Source organism: Centruroides sculpturatus, unplaced genomic scaffold, assembly GCF_000671375.1.
Source record: "Centruroides sculpturatus isolate CEXI.00-Female unplaced genomic scaffold, Cexi_2.0 scaffold679, whole genome shotgun sequence".
Taxonomy (NCBI): domain Eukaryota; kingdom Metazoa; phylum Arthropoda; class Arachnida; order Scorpiones; family Buthidae; genus Centruroides; species Centruroides sculpturatus.
The window spans coordinates 381,298-403,271 of NW_019385053.1; the positions used below are offsets into that span (position 1 = coordinate 381,298).

Genomic DNA, 21,974 nt, shown 5'->3' on the forward strand with positions numbered 1-21,974 from the left:
GCAGTTGCTCATTCTAGCACACTTGTAATCAGTGCTGAGTTGCTGAAGCATCTATTGTGCCAAAACTTTGCAGTAATATAGCATATCATGGATCAGGTGATTTGCTCAGGCATGGCCAACACTCAATTCTGCATCAACATCTTTCTAATCACCTTCCGTTGGCACAAATCATGGTGTCCATTGTTACAATGTTATCCTCTCCAGTGGATGTTGACAGCTGTTCAGATCACTATTTGTCTCCAACAGTCTCACAGCCATCACAGAATTATCTGCATAATTACCATACCATTTGCTTTGACATTAAATCTATTCCATAACCTCCACCAGCCACTTATGAATCTCAATGCCATATATTCTATGTGCCCATTCATAGCTGACAACAGCCCATACTTCATCCTTCATGTCAAAACACACATCTGTTCAGTCTTATTCCTTATCATATTGGGTGGGTGCACAATGCACATTCATGATAACTTCTGATTACTGTTGCTCATGTGCAACTTGCATCCTTACAGCAAAAATCCATATCAAGAAGGATGATCATCAGTATACAATATGTTGTGCCCTAAAAGTGCATTGACTCAAAAATATGAGTATGAGAAACATATTTTCTGACTACCTCCACAAAAATCAAATGATTAATTTAATTAAAAGTGTACACACATACACACAGGCAAAATTATGAGACAACTAATTATACTAACAACAACTAAAATAATATTTAACTAAACAGTAATTAAATATTTATTGTACCCTTATATATTAAATAACAGTAAAATTTTTAAAAATACTATTAATAATTTGAAAATTCTTTCATCTTACCTGTCAGTTAGCTGCTTGCATTCATTTAAATTTAATTCTTCAATATGATTACAATATTGAGCAAATGTTCTGAAAAATAATTATTTTTATCAATATGTACTAAAGAATAATAAACTTCACAAATTATGATTCAATAATTAAGCACATAAAAAATGTTATTTAAATGTTTCATTTACATATTTTTGATCCCATAATTCTATACATGGAGAAATTATCTGTGCTGGATGTGATGAATTTCTGTGTGTACATTTGTTTTCCAGGTAAGCAGAGTTTATGGCTTCTAAATGGAAAACTTTTTCACCAAGAGGTTCTCTGCTGAATTCTGATAAGAGGAAGATGAAAGCATGCTATCAAGACTGTTTTAAAAATGTTAGAATCAAGCAGTTATTGAAAGGAAAATTTGGAATGAAAGATGGTTTTGCTGCATTAAATAAAATTAATTATAATTCAAACTATAAATGAAATGAGCTGATAGCACATTTAGACTGTATTCAGTTGTATGTGCTAAGAAGCTAAAAAAGGGTATCAGTCATAGTTAGTAGCATTACAAGATATTGTAAACTANGTTAAATACAGCACTGACTGGGGATGACTCCTTCACCCATGAGCCAGTTCTTTTATTCCAGAAGGTTCTAAATTTATTTAATAATTTATTTATTTAATTATAATTATTAATTTACTTAAGAGATGGCACCTAACATCTACCTCTAGTGTCAAATTACTTTATACCAATCATTTAATTAGCCTTATTATAGCCCAATATTTAGGCAATCGTTTGGTGATATTTATTGTATACTACTTGGGCTTTGAGATGTTATTATTTATTAATTTACAGTATTTAGTTTGAAAAATTATCCATATTCTCTTTCTGGGACTAGTGATTAAATAATTTTAATACCTAAATTTTAAAATAATTTCATTAATAATCAAAGTAATAAGTGGATTTCATTTTCATAAGCAACAATCTGTTATTAATGAACAGGTAGCTTTTTTGTAAATGCACCCATGCACACATTTATGTTCTTCTATGCATTTTTGTGTATGTGCATTCTGATACTAAAATATTGCTAAACTCCAAAAATTTTTAATAATAATTTATTGCATGAATAATGCAATAAATTATTGCAATAATTATTGCTTTAATAATTTATTGCAATAATTTGTTGCTTTAATAATTTATTGCTTTACAAACAATAAAGTCAATTTTGATTAAGATTTATGTTAAATTAAATTCTAAAATCTCAAAACACTAACAATATATAAAAACATTAATCATAAACTTTATTTTTTTAATCAAAAATAATTTCAAATTTATTTCATTTTGCGCATTCTTATTTCTCAAAAGACCTAATGTATAAATTAATACTTATAATGCTAAAAAAATTACAATAATTCAGATATGATATTTCGACTTAAGATTAAAACTTTGTTTACCTCAATATCTCGTTGGAAATTGAAAAGATCAATCTTTTGCCAGTTGCTACCATCAAGTGCTAACACATTCCAAGCCTAAATATAAAAATTGAAAATTATTATCATCAATTTTTTTACAATTTATTGACAATATAAATTACAGACCTAAAACAAATTCAAACATTTCTAAAAATTTATTTAGAATATAAATGATTACTAAGAGATTACTATTTTCATAAAAGTAAGCAAAAAACTTTCTTCGTTTATACTATTCAAATATATTTGCATAATTCATTTATACAAAGAAAAATTATTTTTCTACTATATCTAAATGAAATTTATGATTACATATAAATATTTTTTTTACCAAATTCAAAACTATCACTTTAAATTCAAATTTTGTATTATTTGTATATATCTTCATTTTTAGAAGTATAATTATATAATTAGAGTTATAATAGTAAAAATTTAAATAAAGAAAAACATTACATTCTAATTTGGTTCATTCTTTTAAAACATTCTAAAGCACAAAAAAATAGTATGGATTTCAATCATGACAAATTTAAAACATATTATTTTTTAAATTTTAATATTAATTAAATTAACTTTTATTTTAATATTTTAAAAATTACAAAATAAGATTTTAACTCTTATAGATAGTCTTTAACACACTATCATTATTTCTATAATGCCACAGCTGGAAACTTACAATATGAGACCAGCAGTTATGATGCACATTATGTATTGGAATAAAGAAAACTTTCTATATAAAATTTACTTTAATATTTCAAACACTATTAGTTTATGACTGTATAAGTATTAAGACATTTTTATTAAATGATGAATATAAAATACTTGAATTATAAATATTTGGACTACCTTAAATTTTAAATTATATTGAGTGTGTGAAAAATTTCAATGAAATACTTTTTTCTATATGTATCAATGTATTAAACTTCACAAAGAAAATATCAAACTAAAAACAAACAAAATTTGATTCTGTAAAAAATTCTTGATTAATTTTTCTGCTAAGGATAAATACAGTTACAATAGAAGTTTTTACCAGAAATACAGATGTATAAAGTAAATATTACTGAAATAAGTAATGATCACCTGAAAGATCAGGCTAGAATGTGGCTAATTAAACCAAGTAAGGTTATATCTAAAGTTAATATACCTCTGGAAACAACGACTTGCTTGGGGTCCGAGTGGTGCAACAGGCACAGCAAGTGGAGATTGCGGGTTCAAGCCTCGCCCCAGGTCAATTCTTTTATTCCAAAGGTTCTACATTTATTTAATAAATTATTAAAGTTATAATTATTAATTTAATCAAGAGATGGTGCCTAACACCTCCCTCTAGTGTCAAATTGCTTTATAATAATCATTTAATTAGCCAAATTCTAGCCAGTTCTTTCAGGTGATTGTTGGTTATTTCATTATATACTCATTGGGCTATAAGATGTTTATTATTTATGTAAATATTACTCTTTAAATACATTAATGCAATAAGCAATAAACAAAATAATTCTAAATTGTATTTCATGTCCTATAATTTTTCAACTATAAACAAAAAAAATATAAAACTGCATGTAGAATGTAAAAGAGTAACTCAAAAAATTTTTATTATATATAGAATCAATATTGCAAAATGCTAAACAACTTCAGCATGCATGCCTTTCATAGCACATACAATTTTCAAGTGACAATTTCTCCAGCATTCGCAGTCTGTCACTACACAATTCTGATCTTCAGTTTGTCAAGGAGAACCATTAAACACTATTAGTTAATTGCAGGTTCATGCCTCTCCAATGGACTGACCATGTGAAATTTCTAGATTTCTTCATTTATCTAATAGAGGCCAGTTGTCGATAAAAGTCAACCCAAGAGACATACACCTTGGCAGATCACCCATGTGTTCTATTGCCATATCTCAAACGAATCTTATTTCCTTTTTTTAATATACATTATGTTTCACTTGAGAAAAATTAACAAACAAAACACTCAAAAAAAAGTAAAGTATTTCTCATAAAAGCTGGAAATGCATACAGTAAAACAAAATCAAAATGCTCCTTTGAATGACTTAAATAGCCTGAAGCAGGCCACTAAGTAACCAAAAACATTTGTACTTTTATTCAATTGATTTCTGGAAAAATAACAGAGGTGTGTTGTGATTTATTAAAAAGAAAAAGTCTTATTACTGGAAACTTTAAAATGACTGACTCTCAGATGTGAATTACCATGGAACAGTCAATGCAAACTGGCATTTGGCCTGACAGAATGTGCATTTTATAACTTCTAATTTGAAAATAACTGATCACAACTTGGACTGTAGATCACCATAATTTTTTTGAACTCTCCAGACTGTGGCTATCAAGAAGACCTTTTTCCAAGTCCACTGTAGGTTCAGCCAGGCCCACAATGGGAGTGCTGGTTGGTACTGTACATACCTAGTAGGGAGCTTCTGTGATCTGACTTACTGAGTTGATGGGTGTAGTAAAATCTACTGTTTCCTTGATCACATCTTAGTATGCAAAAACAGGCAAAACATCTAACAAGCAACTGTAGTTGAAAGTTAAAAATGCATGTGAAGGGCAGAAAAGAACTTCATTAAACTGTAACGAGAAATCTAAGCAGTTCCATTTGCAAAATTGACTGCAAATGCAAGGATAACAGTATCAGTGCAAACCATCTAATAAGCACTGCATAAAGATAATTTCAATGGCATGGCTGCAACAGCCAAATCTTTGTTGACACCATGAAACATCAAACAACATGTGCAGTGGCAAAGAGTATAAAACACAGACACCGGAAACATGGGAACATGTGATATGGTCGGACGAGTCTACTTTCAGTGTGTTTCTAACTTCCAATCTGGAGATAACCAGACGCAGCTTACAATTTGACTGCAGTCAAGATTGTAAGATGCATCTGGTAATCTCCTGGACAGTTGGAAACCAACTGTCAAGCATAGCTGAGATTCCTGTATGATTTGGAGTGCAATACCATTCAACTTGTTGGGTCCAATAGTCATCCTCAAAGGTAAAATAACAGCCCAGAGGCATCTGCATATTCTGAGTAACCAACTCTATCCCATGATCCAAACTTTGTACTTTGTTTCCAAATGACAATGCAATCTTTCAGAATGACAATGCTCCTATCCACATTGCTGTTTGATCTTAGTTCAAGAAGCATGAAACTGAAGTTAAGCATTTACCCTGGCCACCCCAATCACCAGACCTGATTATTGTTATTTAGAAATTTAAATTATAAAAATTAAAATATTCATAAAATTTAAAATAAATAAAAAATAAATAAGAACTGTACTTTAAGAATAAATAACTTAAAATTTGAGTACTATGTAATATATCTGATATACATTGACTTTAGGCAAACTTGGTCAATAATTCTGAAAAAATTGGAGAAATGTGTTATCTAACAATCCAGTTGATAATGGATTAAATTGGTCCAAAAACATTTATTTTCTAATAAACATTTTGGTTTCCTTAACTTATTAGTTTATTTTTGATTTTTTATTATTAGAGACAATTCAAAGTAACATTTCAATTAATTAAATATTTTAGCAAACATCTTGTAAATACCATAGAATCTCAATTAACCAAGACCCATCTAACCAAGGCTCTGAATTATCTAACAAAAATTGTGGAAGAATATTTTGTTAATAAAGAGAAGAGAATGTAATAAAGTACAGTTTGTTTCATAAATATTGGCCAGGCAATGTGCAATATACAAAAGGAACTCTAAAGCTTTAAAAAGAATTTACTCTAACAACTTCTCACAACAATGTGAAGTTTAAAAAAAAATTTAAAAAATTTAATTGTAATCATAAGTTTACATTTACTTTAATAAATACAGTTGTAATTAAAATTATAAATGTTTTATTGTATAACTTATGTTCAATAAGTAGGTTTAATCAAAACAAAGTATATCATACACACTAATGCAACCAAATTTAGTTTATTAAACATTTCCATATTATGAGTTTGATTATTTGAGGTAATCTCAGTCAACAGATACCTTGAATAATCAGGACTTTAATGTACACATAGTAAGCTTTTTCTAATTCAAAAATTTATTCATTCAAATTTATGTTAGTTAAAATTTTAATGAATTTTTTTAACAAATAAAAATAAATTAGATTGACTGCAATACATTTACATATTTGTCAACTATACTATTTAAGTTACATGCATAAACTCAAAAATTAGTAATTGCTTTTGCTTTTAATTACTTCAAGCATCTTCAGATGTTCTATAAAAGATCAAATGCAGAATAAAAAACCCAGATTGTTTTAATTTGATGGACTTTTCCAGAAGGAAGAATGCTTGTTTATTTCTGCATGATATTTATTTCTCATATCATATAACTTATTAATTAAAGAACATACACAACATTATCATTTAAGTTTCTATTAAAAGATACTGCAAAATTGGATGAGACACATTAAAAGTACCAACTAACATCTGTAATTCAGCTAAAATAAATCAATTTATTATAAGAACAAACGTTTCCAACTGTCTTTAACTGCCATCTTCAGGTTATGGAATGTTACATAGAACAAAATTCGAAAAACAAAATTTAAATAAAACAGAACTTGCTAATTTTGTGATGGTGGTTGCAAGCATAAAAAGAATGTTAAAGAAAAATAAAATAAAATACAAAACAATATAACAGGAGTTAAAGTACAGTACATATATAATGAATAAGTACAAATAAAAAACAAAAATTGTAGAAAGAAAAATTAAAATAACTAAAAATATAAATATTATAAATGTTCATAAATAGCCTTCCATGCAACAATACTAAAAATGTGTCCTTAAAATTAACAGCAAAACCTTTCTTAGTCACTTTGTAAATTTCAAGGTTGTCAAGATATTTGATCTGTGCAGGAAACAGATGTACTATGTTAACAGATGCACATTATCAAAGGCCACTCAGATGTCATTGGCATAAGCAAAGGCCACAAGATCCATTGTGCAAAATCCTTTCAAATGGTGTAGTGATGTTCCTTTAGTCTATTATTCAATGGTCTGCAGGAAGCTTCTATATACTCTTAGTGCCATTTATCCTGTTATCAAAAATAGGAATTGTGTAAATGCCAAGGAAGTAAAGATCATTCTTTTTATCACGTCTTTTTATCTTTCCTCAGCAAAGAAAACACTGTTGGACATCTCTTTAATGCAATATTAATGTTAGCTAGCTGAGGTATTTCTTCATAGGTACCATAGAGAATCTTGTTAAAAGTAAAGTAACAGTCTTGTACAACAGATTATTTTCTGTATAGAACTGACTGGTGTAAGATAATGTGAAACAAAGCCCTTGATGAGACTTATCAAGTAGTCTAGGGTCTGTCTTTTTTACAAACAAAAATTTTTGCCATCCGATGGAAATCTTATCAAAAAGTTTCATTTTATTTAAATTTTGATATCTGTAATGTTCCATAACCTGAAGATGACTGTTAAAAGAGAGTTGAAAACATTTGTTCTTATGATAAATTGGTTCATTTTAATTGGAATACAGGTGTTAGTTGGTGCTTTTAAGTTTCTATTAAAACAATTTTATCATAATTTATGACTAATAATCAGAACAAATAAAACTTTGTAAATAAATAAATAGGCAAATAAACCAACCTTAGACACTTGAGCACAACGACACAAAGAAACAACATCCAAATATGAAAATATCCTGAAAAAATTTTAAAAATTAAATTTGTAATTTACATTATAGAAAATATAATGAATTATCCTCATTATATTTAATATAAAAAACAAACTAGAAATAACAAAAGTGTATGAAATTTTTCAATACTGATCTTTTGAAGTCATTTAATAATTAAGAATAAGTCTAAAGTTATCAATAATACAAAATTTTCAAAGACAATAATTAAAGAATATGTATAAATTTAATTTCATAGAAAATAAATGGATTATTGGGCTGCAATTTGAAAAAATTGTAGACTTATAAATTCCCACTGTCATCCATCTGTCTGTCCTTCCTTAATCTCGAGAACAATGTTAGATAGATGAACATTGAGACCAAGATATGGAAAGCTTAGGGGCAGGAGCCCCAATTAACTACAGTCGACCCCCCTATAACGTACGTTCCTATAACGACAATTCCNTAAGTATTTATTAAATATTTTTGAGTTTTGATAAATTGTGATTTGTTTGTCTATTTATCATTTGCAAATGAGTGTGTTTGCTACATAGATATTTTTTTTGCTTCTCTATGTCTGAAGTCCAGGCCTGACAATCAAATGAACCCATCTTTCATTTACATAACACCATTTATTAGGTTTAATTCTGCAGATCAAATGATGTGTTACACACTTAGTGCCTTCTTCAAAGCTGGAAAAAAGTGTAAGTTGCTGGGCACTACGTTCAGACTGTAATGGGTTGATCAAGACATTCCCAATCAAATTTAGCAACATAGAATGCTATTGCAGCTGCTGTGAGTCTCACACTGTCATTAAAAATAAACTCTGAACTGAGAAGGTATGGCCTTGTTTTTTGAATAGCGGCTTTCAGTCTTGTCAGTGTATCATAATATCTGCTAATATTCATAGTTCTATCTTTCAGGGAATCCAGCAACAGCACTTTAGCTACCTTGCTTTGTTTTGACTAGGAACCTAAACAGTTTCACTCCAGGGAGGCAAATTTCAACACCAAGATAAAATGATGGATGCAGCTTTCCTCCCAACACAATCTGGAAGCAAACCTGGTTGCCTTCTCACTTGTACCACAAGATGCAAGCAGTTGCTCATTCTAGCACACTTGTAATCAGTGCTGAGTTGCTGAAGCATCTATTGTGCCAAAACTTTGCAGTAATATAGCATATCATGGATCAGGTGATTTGCTCAGGCATGGCCAACACTCAATTCTGCATCAACATCTTTCTAATCACCTTCCGTTGGCACAAATCATGGTGTCCATTGTTACAATGTTATCCTCTCCAGTGGATGTTGACAGCTGTTCAGATCACTATTTGTCTCCAACAGTCTCACAGCCATCACAGAATTATCTGCATAATTACCATACCATTTGCTTTGACATTAAATCTATTCCATAACCTCCACCAGCCACTTATGAATCTCAATGCCATATATTCTATGTGCCCATTCATAGCTGACAACAGCCCATACTTCATCCTTCATGTCAAAACACACATCTGTTCAGTCTTATTCCTTATCATATTGGGTGGGTGCACAATGCACATTCATGATAACTTCTGATTACTGTTGCTCATGTGCAACTTGCATCCTTACAGCAAAAATCCATATCAAGAAGGATGATCATCAGTATACAATATGTTGTGCCCTAAAAGTGCATTGACTCAAAAATATGAGTATGAGAAACATATTTTCTGACTACCTCCACAAAAATCAAATGATTAATTTAATTAAAAGTGTACACACATACACACAGGCAAAATTATGAGACAACTAATTATACTAACAACAACTAAAATAATATTTAACTAAACAGTAATTAAATATTTATTGTACCCTTATATATTAAATAACAGTAAAATTTTTAAAAATACTATTAATAATTTGAAAATTCTTTCATCTTACCTGTCAGTTAGCTGCTTGCATTCATTTAAATTTAATTCTTCAATATGATTACAATATTGAGCAAATGTTCTGAAAAATAATTATTTTTATCAATATGTACTAAAGAATAATAAACTTCACAAATTATGATTCAATAATTAAGCACATAAAAAATGTTATTTAAATGTTTCATTTACATATTTTTGATCCCATAATTCTATACATGGAGAAATTATCTGTGCTGGATGTGATGAATTTCTGTGTGTACATTTGTTTTCCAGGTAAGCAGAGTTTATGGCTTCTAAATGGAAAACTTTTTCACCAAGAGGTTCTCTGCTGAATTCTGATAAGAGGAAGATGAAAGCATGCTATCAAGACTGTTTTAAAAATGTTAGAATCAAGCAGTTATTGAAAGGAAAATTTGGAATGAAAGATGGTTTTGCTGCATTAAATAAAATTAATTATAATTCAAACTATAAATGAAATGAGCTGATAGCACATTTAGACTGTATTCAGTTGTATGTGCTAAGAAGCTAAAAAAGGGTATCAGTCATAGTTAGTAGCATTACAAGATATTGTAAACTATTTTGAATCTCAGTTGGACCTGTGTCTCATGCCTAATGCTTGTATTTATTTCAAAGGTTAATGCTTCCATGTTCTATTTAAAGCAGTTCTATATCCTGAAGATGGTTTTTCAAACAAACTGAAATCTTTTATTTTTGATAAAACTTTACTGTTGATGGTAATTATTTAGCAGTAAAAAAGCAACATTAGTATCAAATTCCAAATTAACTAAAAGGGGAGAAGAGTCTTGTTTGCCAAAAACATTTACATTTTAAGGCTGTTTGTGCATTGTTGTGATGAAGGTTCGGTTGCAGAAAAGTTTTGATCTTTTGCACTGATAACCTCATACTATCACCTCAAAATGTCAAAGTCTGAATTCACTGTCTGTCAGGAAGAACAAATTCCTGATATACAATCTCCTTACAATAAAAAAAATATGCTTAACATGTTCTTTGTTGCACTACCAACTTGCCTTCTTGAGTCTCAAAGATTGTGCTAACACCTGTGGCTAATTCCCATAGGTCTCCCAAAGCATTTTAAGGATCTTTGACAATTTTCCAAATTTTACCACAAAATTTAATGTTTGCTTTTTGCTCAATTTTCAAGTTCCTTCTCAAATTACTGCATAACACTAACACAATATTACAAAATTGCTTGTAGCAAGCAATCTGGTTTTAAAAAATTCATCATCATATGACGGACTGACACTCAAATATCTAAGGCAGTCTCAAGCAATCCATCAAGGATTGCTGTCTTAGACATTTGAGTGCAAAGTACAGTCTTTATGCCTTGACGGCAAAAAAAACTGTACTTTCTGCTTTTGCTAAACAGCAAGTGCAGTTCAGTTTTTTTAAATCCCACATCATACCTGGATACATAAATCAAAAATATCCATATGAATTTGATATGTATCCAATCAACCTTTCCATACAGTTAATCATACAGTTAATAGAAGCTATCACTTAAATATTATATTTATATTATATTTGAACTCATTTTTAAAATATGAACAAATATTTTAAACATTCTGGAGTACAAAGAAATAAGATTCATATTTATAGTCCTTTCCAAGAATTTAAAATAATTTTTTAATAAGATTATATGTAATTGATTATCTTATTAATCACTTACTTTAATGCTCCATCACCTACACTTTTACATCCACGAAGACTTAATTTTTTTAAAAATCCTCCACAGCGTAAAGAAATATTTTCTACTACAGGACCCTAAATTATGGTCAATCAAATAAATTCAAAAAGAAAACTTTCAAATATATTTTATTCACAAAATTAAAATAAACATTATCTCAATATAACTGTAATCAACAAATAATTTTTACAATAAATGGAAAAATGACAAAAATATTTTATTGTTTAATATAATAAAATAAAACATAGTCATTTACAATATAATTAATTAGCCAATATTCTGTAAAGTAAATACAAAGGTTTCTTTTTTAGTAATAATTTATTAATTTACAATAAATCACCAAACGATTGCCTAAATATCGGGCTATAATAAGGCTAATTAAATGATTGGTATAAAGTAATTTGATACTAGAGGTAGACGTTAGGCGCCATCTCTTAAGTAAATTAATAATCATAATTAAATAAATAAATTATTAAATAAATTTATACCTTCTGGACCTTTTAAACCTTCTGGAATAAAAGAACTGGCCTGGGACGGGGCTCAAACCCGCAACCTCCGCTTGCCGTGCGGTGCACTTGCCAGTTATGCCATCCGGACCCCGAGTGAGTCATCGCTTCCAGAAGTATATTACATTAGATATAACCTTACTTGGTTAAATACAGCACTGACTGGGGATGACTCCTTCACCCATGAGCCAGTTCTTTTATTCCAGAAGGTTCTAAATTTATTTAATAATTTATTTATTTAATTATAATTATTAATTTACTTAAGAGATGGCACCTAACATCTACCTCTAGTGTCAAATTACTTTATACCAATCATTTAATTAGCCTTATTATAGCCCAATATTTAGGCAATCGTTTGGTGATATTTATTGTATACTACTTGGGCTTTGAGATGTTATTATTTATTAATTTACAGTATTTAGTTTGAAAAATTATCCATATTCTCTTTCTGGGACTAGTGATTAAATAATTTTAATACCTAAATTTTAAAATAATTTCATTAATAATCAAAGTAATAAGTGGATTTCATTTTCATAAGCAACAATCTGTTATTAATGAACAGGTAGCTTTTTTGTAAATGCACCCATGCACACATTTATGTTCTTCTATGCATTTTTGTGTATGTGCATTCTGATACTAAAATATTGCTAAACTCCAAAAATTTTTAATAATAATTTATTGCATAAATAATGCAATAAATTATTGCAATAATTATTGCTTTAATAATTTATTGCAATAATTTGTTGCTTTAATAATTTATTGCTTTACAAACAATAAAGTCAATTTTGATTAAGATTTATGTTAAATTAAATTCTAAAATCTCAAAACACTAACAATATATAAAAACATTAATCATAAACTTTATTTTTTTAATCAAAAATAATTTCAAATTTATTTCATTTTGCGCATTCTTATTTCTCAAAAGACCTAATGTATAAATTAATACTTATAATGCTAAAAAAATTACAATAATTCAGATATGATATTTCGACTTAAGATTAAAACTTTGTTTACCTCAATATCTCGTTGGAAATTGAAAAGATCAATCTTTTGCCAGTTGCTACCATCAAGTGCTAACACATTCCAAGCCTAAATATAAAAATTGAAAATTATTATCATCAATTTTTTTACAATTTATTGACAATATAAATTACAGACCTAAAACAAATTCAAACATTTCTAAAAATTTATTTAGAATATAAATGATTACTAAGAGATTACTATTTTCATAAAAGTAAGCAAAAAACTTTCTTCGTTTATACTATTCAAATATATTTGCATAATTCATTTATACAAAGAAAAATTATTTTTCTACTATATCTAAATGAAATTTATGATTACATATAAATATTTTTTTTACCAAATTCAAAACTATCACTTTAAATTCAAATTTTGTATTATTTGTATATATCTTCATTTTTAGAAGTATAATTATATAATTAGAGTTATAATAGTAAAAATTTAAATAAAGAAAAACATTACATTCTAATTTGGTTCATTCTTTTAAAACATTCTAAAGCACAAAAAAATAGTATGGATTTCAATCATGACAAATTTAAAACATATTATTTTTTAAATTTTAATATTAATTAAATTAACTTTTATTTTAATATTTTAAAAATTACAAAATAAGATTTTAACTCTTATAGATAGTCTTTAACACACTATCATTATTTCTATAATGCCACAGCTGGAAACTTACAATATGAGACCAGCAGTTATGATGCACATTATGTATTGGAATAAAGAAAACTTTCTATATAAAATTTACTTTAATATTTCAAACACTATTAGTTTATGACTGTATAAGTATTAAGACATTTTTATTAAATGATGAATATAAAATACTTGAATTATAAATATTTGGACTACCTTAAATTTTAAATTATATTGAGTGTGTGAAAAATTTCAATGAAATACTTTTTTCTATATGTATCAATGTATTAAACTTCACAAAGAAAATATCAAACTAAAAACAAACAAAATTTGATTCTGTAAAAAATTCTTGATTAATTTTTCTGCTAAGGATAAATACAGTTACAATAGAAGTTTTTACCAGAAATACAGATGTATAAAGTAAATATTACTGAAATAAGTAATGATCACCTGAAAGATCAGGCTAGAATGTGGCTAATTAAACCAAGTAAGGTTATATCTAAAGTTAATATACCTCTGGAAACAACGACTTGCTTGGGGTCCGAGTGGTGCAACAGGCACAGCAAGTGGAGATTGCGGGTTCAAGCCTCGCCCCAGGTCAATTCTTTTATTCCAAAGGTTCTACATTTATTTAATAAATTATTAAAGTTATAATTATTAATTTAATCAAGAGATGGTGCCTAACACCTCCCTCTAGTGTCAAATTGCTTTATAATAATCATTTAATTAGCCAAATTCTAGCCAGTTCTTTCAGGTGATTGTTGGTTATTTCATTATATACTCATTGGGCTATAAGATGTTTATTATTTATGTAAATATTACTCTTTAAATACATTAATGCAATAAGCAATAAACAAAATAATTCTAAATTGTATTTCATGTCCTATAATTTTTCAACTATAAACAAAAAAAATATAAAACTGCATGTAGAATGTAAAAGAGTAACTCAAAAAATTTTTATTATATATAGAATCAATATTGCAAAATGCTAAACAACTTCAGCATGCATGCCTTTCATAGCACATACAATTTTCAAGTGACAATTTCTCCAGCATTCGCAGTCTGTCACTACACAATTCTGATCTTCAGTTTGTCAAGGAGAACCATTAAACACTATTAGTTAATTGCAGGTTCATGCCTCTCCAATGGACTGACCATGTGAAATTTCTAGATTTCTTCATTTATCTAATAGAGGCCAGTTGTCGATAAAAGTCAACCCAAGAGACATACACCTTGGCAGATCACCCATGTGTTCTATTGCCATATCTCAAACGAATCTTATTTCCTTTTTTTAATATACATTATGTTTCACTTGAGAAAAATTAACAAACAAAACACTCAAAAAAAAGTAAAGTATTTCTCATAAAAGCTGGAAATGCATACAGTAAAACAAAATCAAAATGCTCCTTTGAATGACTTAAATAGCCTGAAGCAGGCCACTAAGTAACCAAAAACATTTGTACTTTTATTCAATTGATTTCTGGAAAAATAACAGAGGTGTGTTGTGATTTATTAAAAAGAAAAAGTCTTATTACTGGAAACTTTAAAATGACTGACTCTCAGATGTGAATTACCATGGAACAGTCAATGCAAACTGGCATTTGGCCTGACAGAATGTGCATTTTATAACTTCTAATTTGAAAATAACTGATCACAACTTGGACTGTAGATCACCATAATTTTTTTGAACTCTCCAGACTGTGGCTATCAAGAAGACCTTTTTCCAAGTCCACTGTAGGTTCAGCCAGGCCCACAATGGGAGTGCTGGTTGGTACTGTACATACCTAGTAGGGAGCTTCTGTGATCTGACTTACTGAGTTGATGGGTGTAGTAAAATCTACTGTTTCCTTGATCACATCTTAGTATGCAAAAACAGGCAAAACATCTAACAAGCAACTGTAGTTGAAAGTTAAAAATGCATGTGAAGGGCAGAAAAGAACTTCATTAAACTGTAACGAGAAATCTAAGCAGTTCCATTTGCAAAATTGACTGCAAATGCAAGGATAACAGTATCAGTGCAAACCATCTAATAAGCACTGCATAAAGATAATTTCAATGGCATGGCTGCAACAGCCAAATCTTTGTTGACACCATGAAACATCAAACAACATGTGCAGTGGCAAAGAGTATAAAACACAGACACCGGAAACATGGGAACATGTGATATGGTCGGACGAGTCTACTTTCAGTGTGTTTCTAACTTCCAATCTGGAGATAACCAGACGCAGCTTACAATTTGACTGCAGTCAAGATTGTAAGATGCATCTGGTAATCTCCTGGACAGTTGGAAACCAACTGTCAAGCATAGCTGAGATTCCTGTATGATTTGGAGTGCAATACCATTCAACTTGTTGGGTCCAATAGTCATCCTCAAAGGTAAAATAACAGCCCAGAGGCATCTGCATATTCTGAGTAACCAACTCTATCCCATGATCCAAACTTTGTACTTTGTTTCCAAATGACAATGCAATCTTTCAGAATGACAATGCTCCTATCCATATTGCTGTTTGATCTTAGTTCAAGAAGCATGAAACTGAAGTTAAGCATTTACCCTGGCCACCCCAATCACCAGACCTGATTATTGTTATTTAGAAATTTAAATTATAAAAATTAAAATATTCATAAAATTTAAAATCAATAAAAAATAAATAAGAACTGTACTTTAAGAATGAATAACTTAAAATTTGAGTACTATGTAATATATCTGATATACATTGACTTTAGGCAAACTTGGTCAATAATTCTGAAAAAATTGGAGAAATGTGTTATCTAACAATCCAGTTGATAATGGATTAAATTGGTCCAAAACATTTATTTTCTAATAAACATTTTGGTTTCCTTAACTTATTAGTTTATTTTTGATTTTTTATTATTAGAGACAATTCAAAGTAACATTTCAATTAATTAAATATTTTAGCAAACATCTTGTAAATACCATAGAATCTCAATTAACCAAGACCCATCTAACCAAGGCTCTGAATTATCTAACAAAAATTGTGGAAGAATATTTTGTTAATAAAGAGAAGAGAATGTAATAAAGTACAGTTTGTTTCATAAATATTGGCCAGGCAATGTGCAATATACAAAAGGAACTCTAAAGCTTTAAAAAGAATTTACTCTAACAACTTCTCACAACAATGTGAAGTTTAAAAAAAAATTTTAAAAATTTAATTGTAATCATAAGTTTACATTTACTTTAATAAATACAGTTGTAATTAAAATTATAAATGTTTTATTGTATAACTTATGTTCAATAAGTAGGTTTAATCAAAACAAAGTATATCATACACACTAATGCAACCAAATTTAGTTTATTAAACATTTCCATATTATGAGTTTGATTATTTGAGGTAATCTCAGTCAACAGATACCTTGAATAATCAGGACTTTAATGTACACATAGTAAGCTTTTTCTAATTCAAAAATTTATTCATTCAAATTTATGTTAGTTAAAATTTTAATGAATTTTTTTAACAAATAAAAATAAATTAGATTGACTGCAATACATTTACATATTTGTCAACTATACTATTTAAGTTACATGCATAAACTCAAAAATTAGTAATTGCTTTTGCTTTTAATTACTTCAAGCATCTTCAGATGTTCTATAAAAGATCAAATGCAGAATAAAAAACCCAGATTGTTTTAATTTGATGGACTTTTCCAGAAGGAAGAATGCTTGTTTATTTCTGCATGATATTTATTTCTCATATCATATAACTTATTAATTAAAGAACATACACAACATTATCATTTAAGTTTCTATTAAAAGATACTGCAAAATTGGATGAGACACATTAAAAGTACCAACTAACATCTGTAATTCAGCTAAAATAAATCAATTTATTATAAGAACAAACGTTTCCAACTGTCTTTAACTGCCATCTTCAGGTTATGGAATGTTACATAGAACAAAATTCGAAAAACAAAATTTAAATAAAACAGAACTTGTTAATTTTGTGATGGTGGTTGCAAGCATAAAAAGAATGTTAAAGAAAAATAAAATAAAATACAAAACAATATAACAGGAGTTAAAGTACAGTACATATATAATGAATAAGTACAAATAAAAAACAAAAATTGTAGAAAGAAAAATTAAAATAACTAAAAATATAAATATTATAAATGTTCATAAATAGCCTTCCATGCAACAATACTAAAAATGTGTCCTTAAAATTAACAGCAAAACCTTTCTTAGTCACTTTGTAAATTTCAAGGTTGTCAAGATATTTGATCTGTGCAGGAAACAGATGTACTATGTTAACAGATGCACATTATCAAAGGCCACTCAGATGTCATTGGCATAAGCAAAGGCCACAAGATCCATTGTGCAAAATCCTTTCAAATGGTGTAGTGATGTTCCTTTAGTCTATTATTCAATGGTCTGCAGGAAGCTTCTATATACTCTTAGTGCCATTTATCCTGTTATCAAAAATAGAAATTGTGTAAATGCCAAGGAAGTAAAGATCATTCTTTTTATCACGTCTTTTTATCTTTCCTCAGCAAAGAAAACACTGTTGGACATCTCTTTAATGCAATATTAATGTTAGCTAGCTGAGGTATTTCTTCATAGGTACCATAGAGAATCTTGTTAAAAGTAAAGTAACAGTCTTGTACAACAGATTATTTTCTGTATAGAACTGACTGGTGTAAGATAATGTGAAACAAAGCCCTTGATGAGACTTATCAAGTAGACTAGGGTCTGTCTTTTTTACAAACAAAAATTTTTGCCATCCGATGGAAATCTTATCAAAAAGTTTCATTTTATTTAAATTTTGATATCTGTAATGTTCCATAACCTGAAGATGACTGTTAAAAGAGAGTTGAAAACATTTGTTCTTATGATAAATTGGTTCATTTTAATTGGAATACAGGTGTTAGTTGGTGCTTTTAAGTTTCTATTAAAACAATTTTATCATAATTTATGACTAATAATCAGAACAAATAAAACTTTGTAAATAAATAAATAGGCAAATAAACCAACCTTAGACACTTGAGCACAACGACACAAAGAAACAACATCCAAATATGAAAATATCCTGAAAAAATTTTAAAAATTAAATTTGTAATTTACATTATAGAAAATATAATGAATTATCCTCATTATATTTAATATAAAAAACAAACTAGAAATAACAAAAGTGTATGAAATTTTTCAATACTGATCTTTTGAAGTCATTTAATAATTAAGAATAAGTCTAAAGTTATCAATAATACAAAATTTTCAAAGACAATAATTAAAGAATATGTATAAATTTAATTTCATAGAAAATAAATGGATTATTGGGCTGCAATTTGAAAAAATTGTAGACTTATAAATTCCCACTGTCATCCATCTGTCTGTCCTTCCTTAATCTCGAGAACAATGTTAGATAGATGAACATTGAGACCAAGATATGGAAAGCTTAGGGGCAGGAGCCCCAATTAACTACAGTCGACCCCCCTATAACGTACGTTCCTATAACGACAATTCCTATAACGTAGCGAAAAAATTGTAGAACCTTTCGTATAAAGTACCTCCTATAACGTCGTTTCGCGACAAGATTGATAGAGTCTGGACCAATAGTGGATGAGAAGCCGAACTACTTTCCTCCGACCCTGCGCCACGCTACGGAGCAGCTAAATTGAGTTTGCTATCGTCTGTACAGTATTATATATAAATTATATATAAATTAGGTACTGTACATATAATTATATATTAATTATATATAAATTATGTACTGTATATATAATTATATATTAACTTAATTTATTGTAACTTTATTATTATTATATATATGCTCTCCGCCGCCTGGCGTCACGCTACTGATATTTTAGGCTAGTAAGTTGAGTTTATTATCGTCTGTACAGTATGTAAATTAGGTATTGTAAGTTTAATACAGCACTAATTTTATACATTTTATGTGAAAAAACATTTCTTATTTATCGGCCATAAAGATTATTTATAATAATTATGTCTCCAAAAGTCAAGTTAAGGAAAGACAGATGCACAGACATTTCGACAGACAAAGTATATTTGAAGNGAATTAGTCTAGAATCGGTTAATTTTATAGAAGAAAACCTTTCAAACAGCCTTAGTCCGTAAAGTTCCCACCTATCGGGCTGCGATTGGCTCATGTATTTAATCATTCCTACAACGTAATTTTCGGTTAGCGTGGAACGTATCTAAGCGTTATAGGGGGGTCTACTGTATACACAAACATCTGATGCAAACTAGAAGTCATATTATTTCAATTCAAAACTTCCCCTTAAAAGAGTTAATAGATGACCAGCATGACTTTTGCTAAAAGGAAAAGTATTATGTACAAGGACAAGATACTACTAATTTGAGGTGGAGAGCATATATTTTAAATTGAATAAATTAAAAATATGATTAAAATTTTCAACCCAGCATTGTGACGATGTCACAATAAATAATAGCTTGTTATTATTTAAATTAATTATTTTTAAATACTGGGTAATTATAAAGTCTCAATCCATTTTTTGTGAAAATGGTAACAAAATCATTAATTTGCAAGTTGTGTGAAGCATACTGTCCAAAGAACAGAATCACTGTGGCTTGCACATGTTTAAGATGATTAACATACATGGAAATACATCAAATCAACAGATCATGACATATTGCTTAGTAGGTGGAATAGACTTCATTCTCTTCCTCCAGTTTATGTAACACCTGGATATATTTTCTATGCACATTTTATGAGTTTGTAATGATTTTCCACATTGTTGATTGTGCACAATGAGCACCTACCTGGCTTAGTCTTCTAATAATGTAGACACTGTTACTGCAGTTTCTACACATTTAACTGTTTCATCTGATATGGGGAGTTTCTCAGAAGACTGTGCATTATGTACTGTACATTACTCATTCACATGAATCTGGTAACCAACAGTTTGTTATTGGTCTTGGTAGGAGCAACTTCCTGAATTTCTGGGTGAAGTTTGTCTGTACTTCTGTGTTCATTAATCCACTAAAACATGTGCAAACAACAGTGATTCTATACTTCTTGGATCAGCAAATTTTACATGACCTACATACAAATAATTTTGTTACCATTTTCACAAAATTGAATTAAGACTTTATAATCACTCTGTATTTAATAAACAATATTTAAATATTTAAATTCTTTTTTATATTAAGGTTTTGATAAGAAATTTAAAATTTTCTTATCAAAATTAAAATTCCAGTAACTTTAAAATCTTTACAATTAAAATGTACACCCACAACTGCCGTAAATGATCGGGCTAAATTTGGATATAATGATTATAAATTAAAAATGAATTTGGCACTAGAGTGAGGCATTAGGTGCTATCTAGTATTAAAATAAATAATTATAATATTTAATTAATTACTTTAGATTAAACTGGAAGAAAAGTATTGGCCCAAAGAGGGACTCAAACCCTCAACTCCCGCTAACTGTGTGGATGCATTGCCAGTTACGCTACCTGGATCTTCAGTCCAATCTCCTCTTCCAGTATATATAACCATCGACAGTTATTACGGTGCCAACTGGGGATGCAATCATGTTGGAAAAATAAATTTTCTACATTTTCATGATCTGTCTATAGGTGGCAACACCGATCGTTTTGCTGTGAGCTCCCTCTACTTCTTTGTCTTTTTCCCGCCTTTTTCGTTCTCTTCAAATGTGTGAAGTTGTAGTGTTCCTTCTTTTGTGTAAATTAAAGTTTATTGTTAGTTATAACAGTGTCTGTTGCAGATTTAATCATCCAGTTTCAACAGGTTATGGGCCCAGATCGCTTTAACTGTGCGATGGAACTTTCTAGACTTCACATTGGATATTTAGAAGGCAAGTCTAACTGGTCGACTTGGAAATATAAAATTTGCATCGTGTTAAGGAGTATTCCTGGTGCAATGGATGTTGTTGAAGGAAAAATTTTGAAACCGGAAGAATTAGATTCCGACGCTTCAAAGGAAGAAAGAACAAGGTATGAGAAAGAACTATTAAATTTTACTAATTACGACAGTAGTGCCTTGTTAGTTCTAACTTGCAATTTGTCTGAAGAAACCTTAAAGAAAGTCATGCGTTTTACGACAGCACGAGACGTTTGGTTAGAATTACATAGATTATTTGAAGGCGTCTGTGAGGACAAGGCTTACGATCTTTGTATGAGATTTTTTGGTTATAAACGTCAAGTTGGAGATGATATGGCCAGCCATTTATCAAAACTAAAAAACATTTGGAATGATTTGAATGTAGAATTGACAAAGGATGAAGAAATGGAAAAGTTGCCAGATTTATTGTTAATTTGTAAAGTCTTAGATACTTTACCTG

General features: G+C 29.1%; 1 protein-coding gene across 1 annotated transcript in view; it reads right to left on the reverse strand.

Moving 5' to 3' along the window:
- LOC111633992 (F-box/LRR-repeat protein 20-like) overlaps positions 1–21,974 on the reverse strand; it is a 90,247-nt gene that overhangs the window by 47,452 nt on the left and 20,821 nt on the right. The window contains exons 3-9 of the mRNA XM_023378660.1: positions 18,665–18,719; positions 13,039–13,113; positions 11,501–11,595; positions 9,827–9,895; positions 7,884–7,938; positions 3,413–3,519; positions 823–891 (exon numbers count right to left, since the gene is read on the reverse strand). Of these exons, the coding sequence (XP_023234428.1) occupies positions 823–891; positions 3,413–3,519; positions 7,884–7,938; positions 9,827–9,895; positions 11,501–11,595; positions 13,039–13,113; positions 18,665–18,719 (525 nt within the window). The remainder of the gene's footprint in view (positions 1–822; positions 892–3,412; positions 3,520–7,883; positions 7,939–9,826; positions 9,896–11,500; positions 11,596–13,038; positions 13,114–18,664; positions 18,720–21,974) is intronic.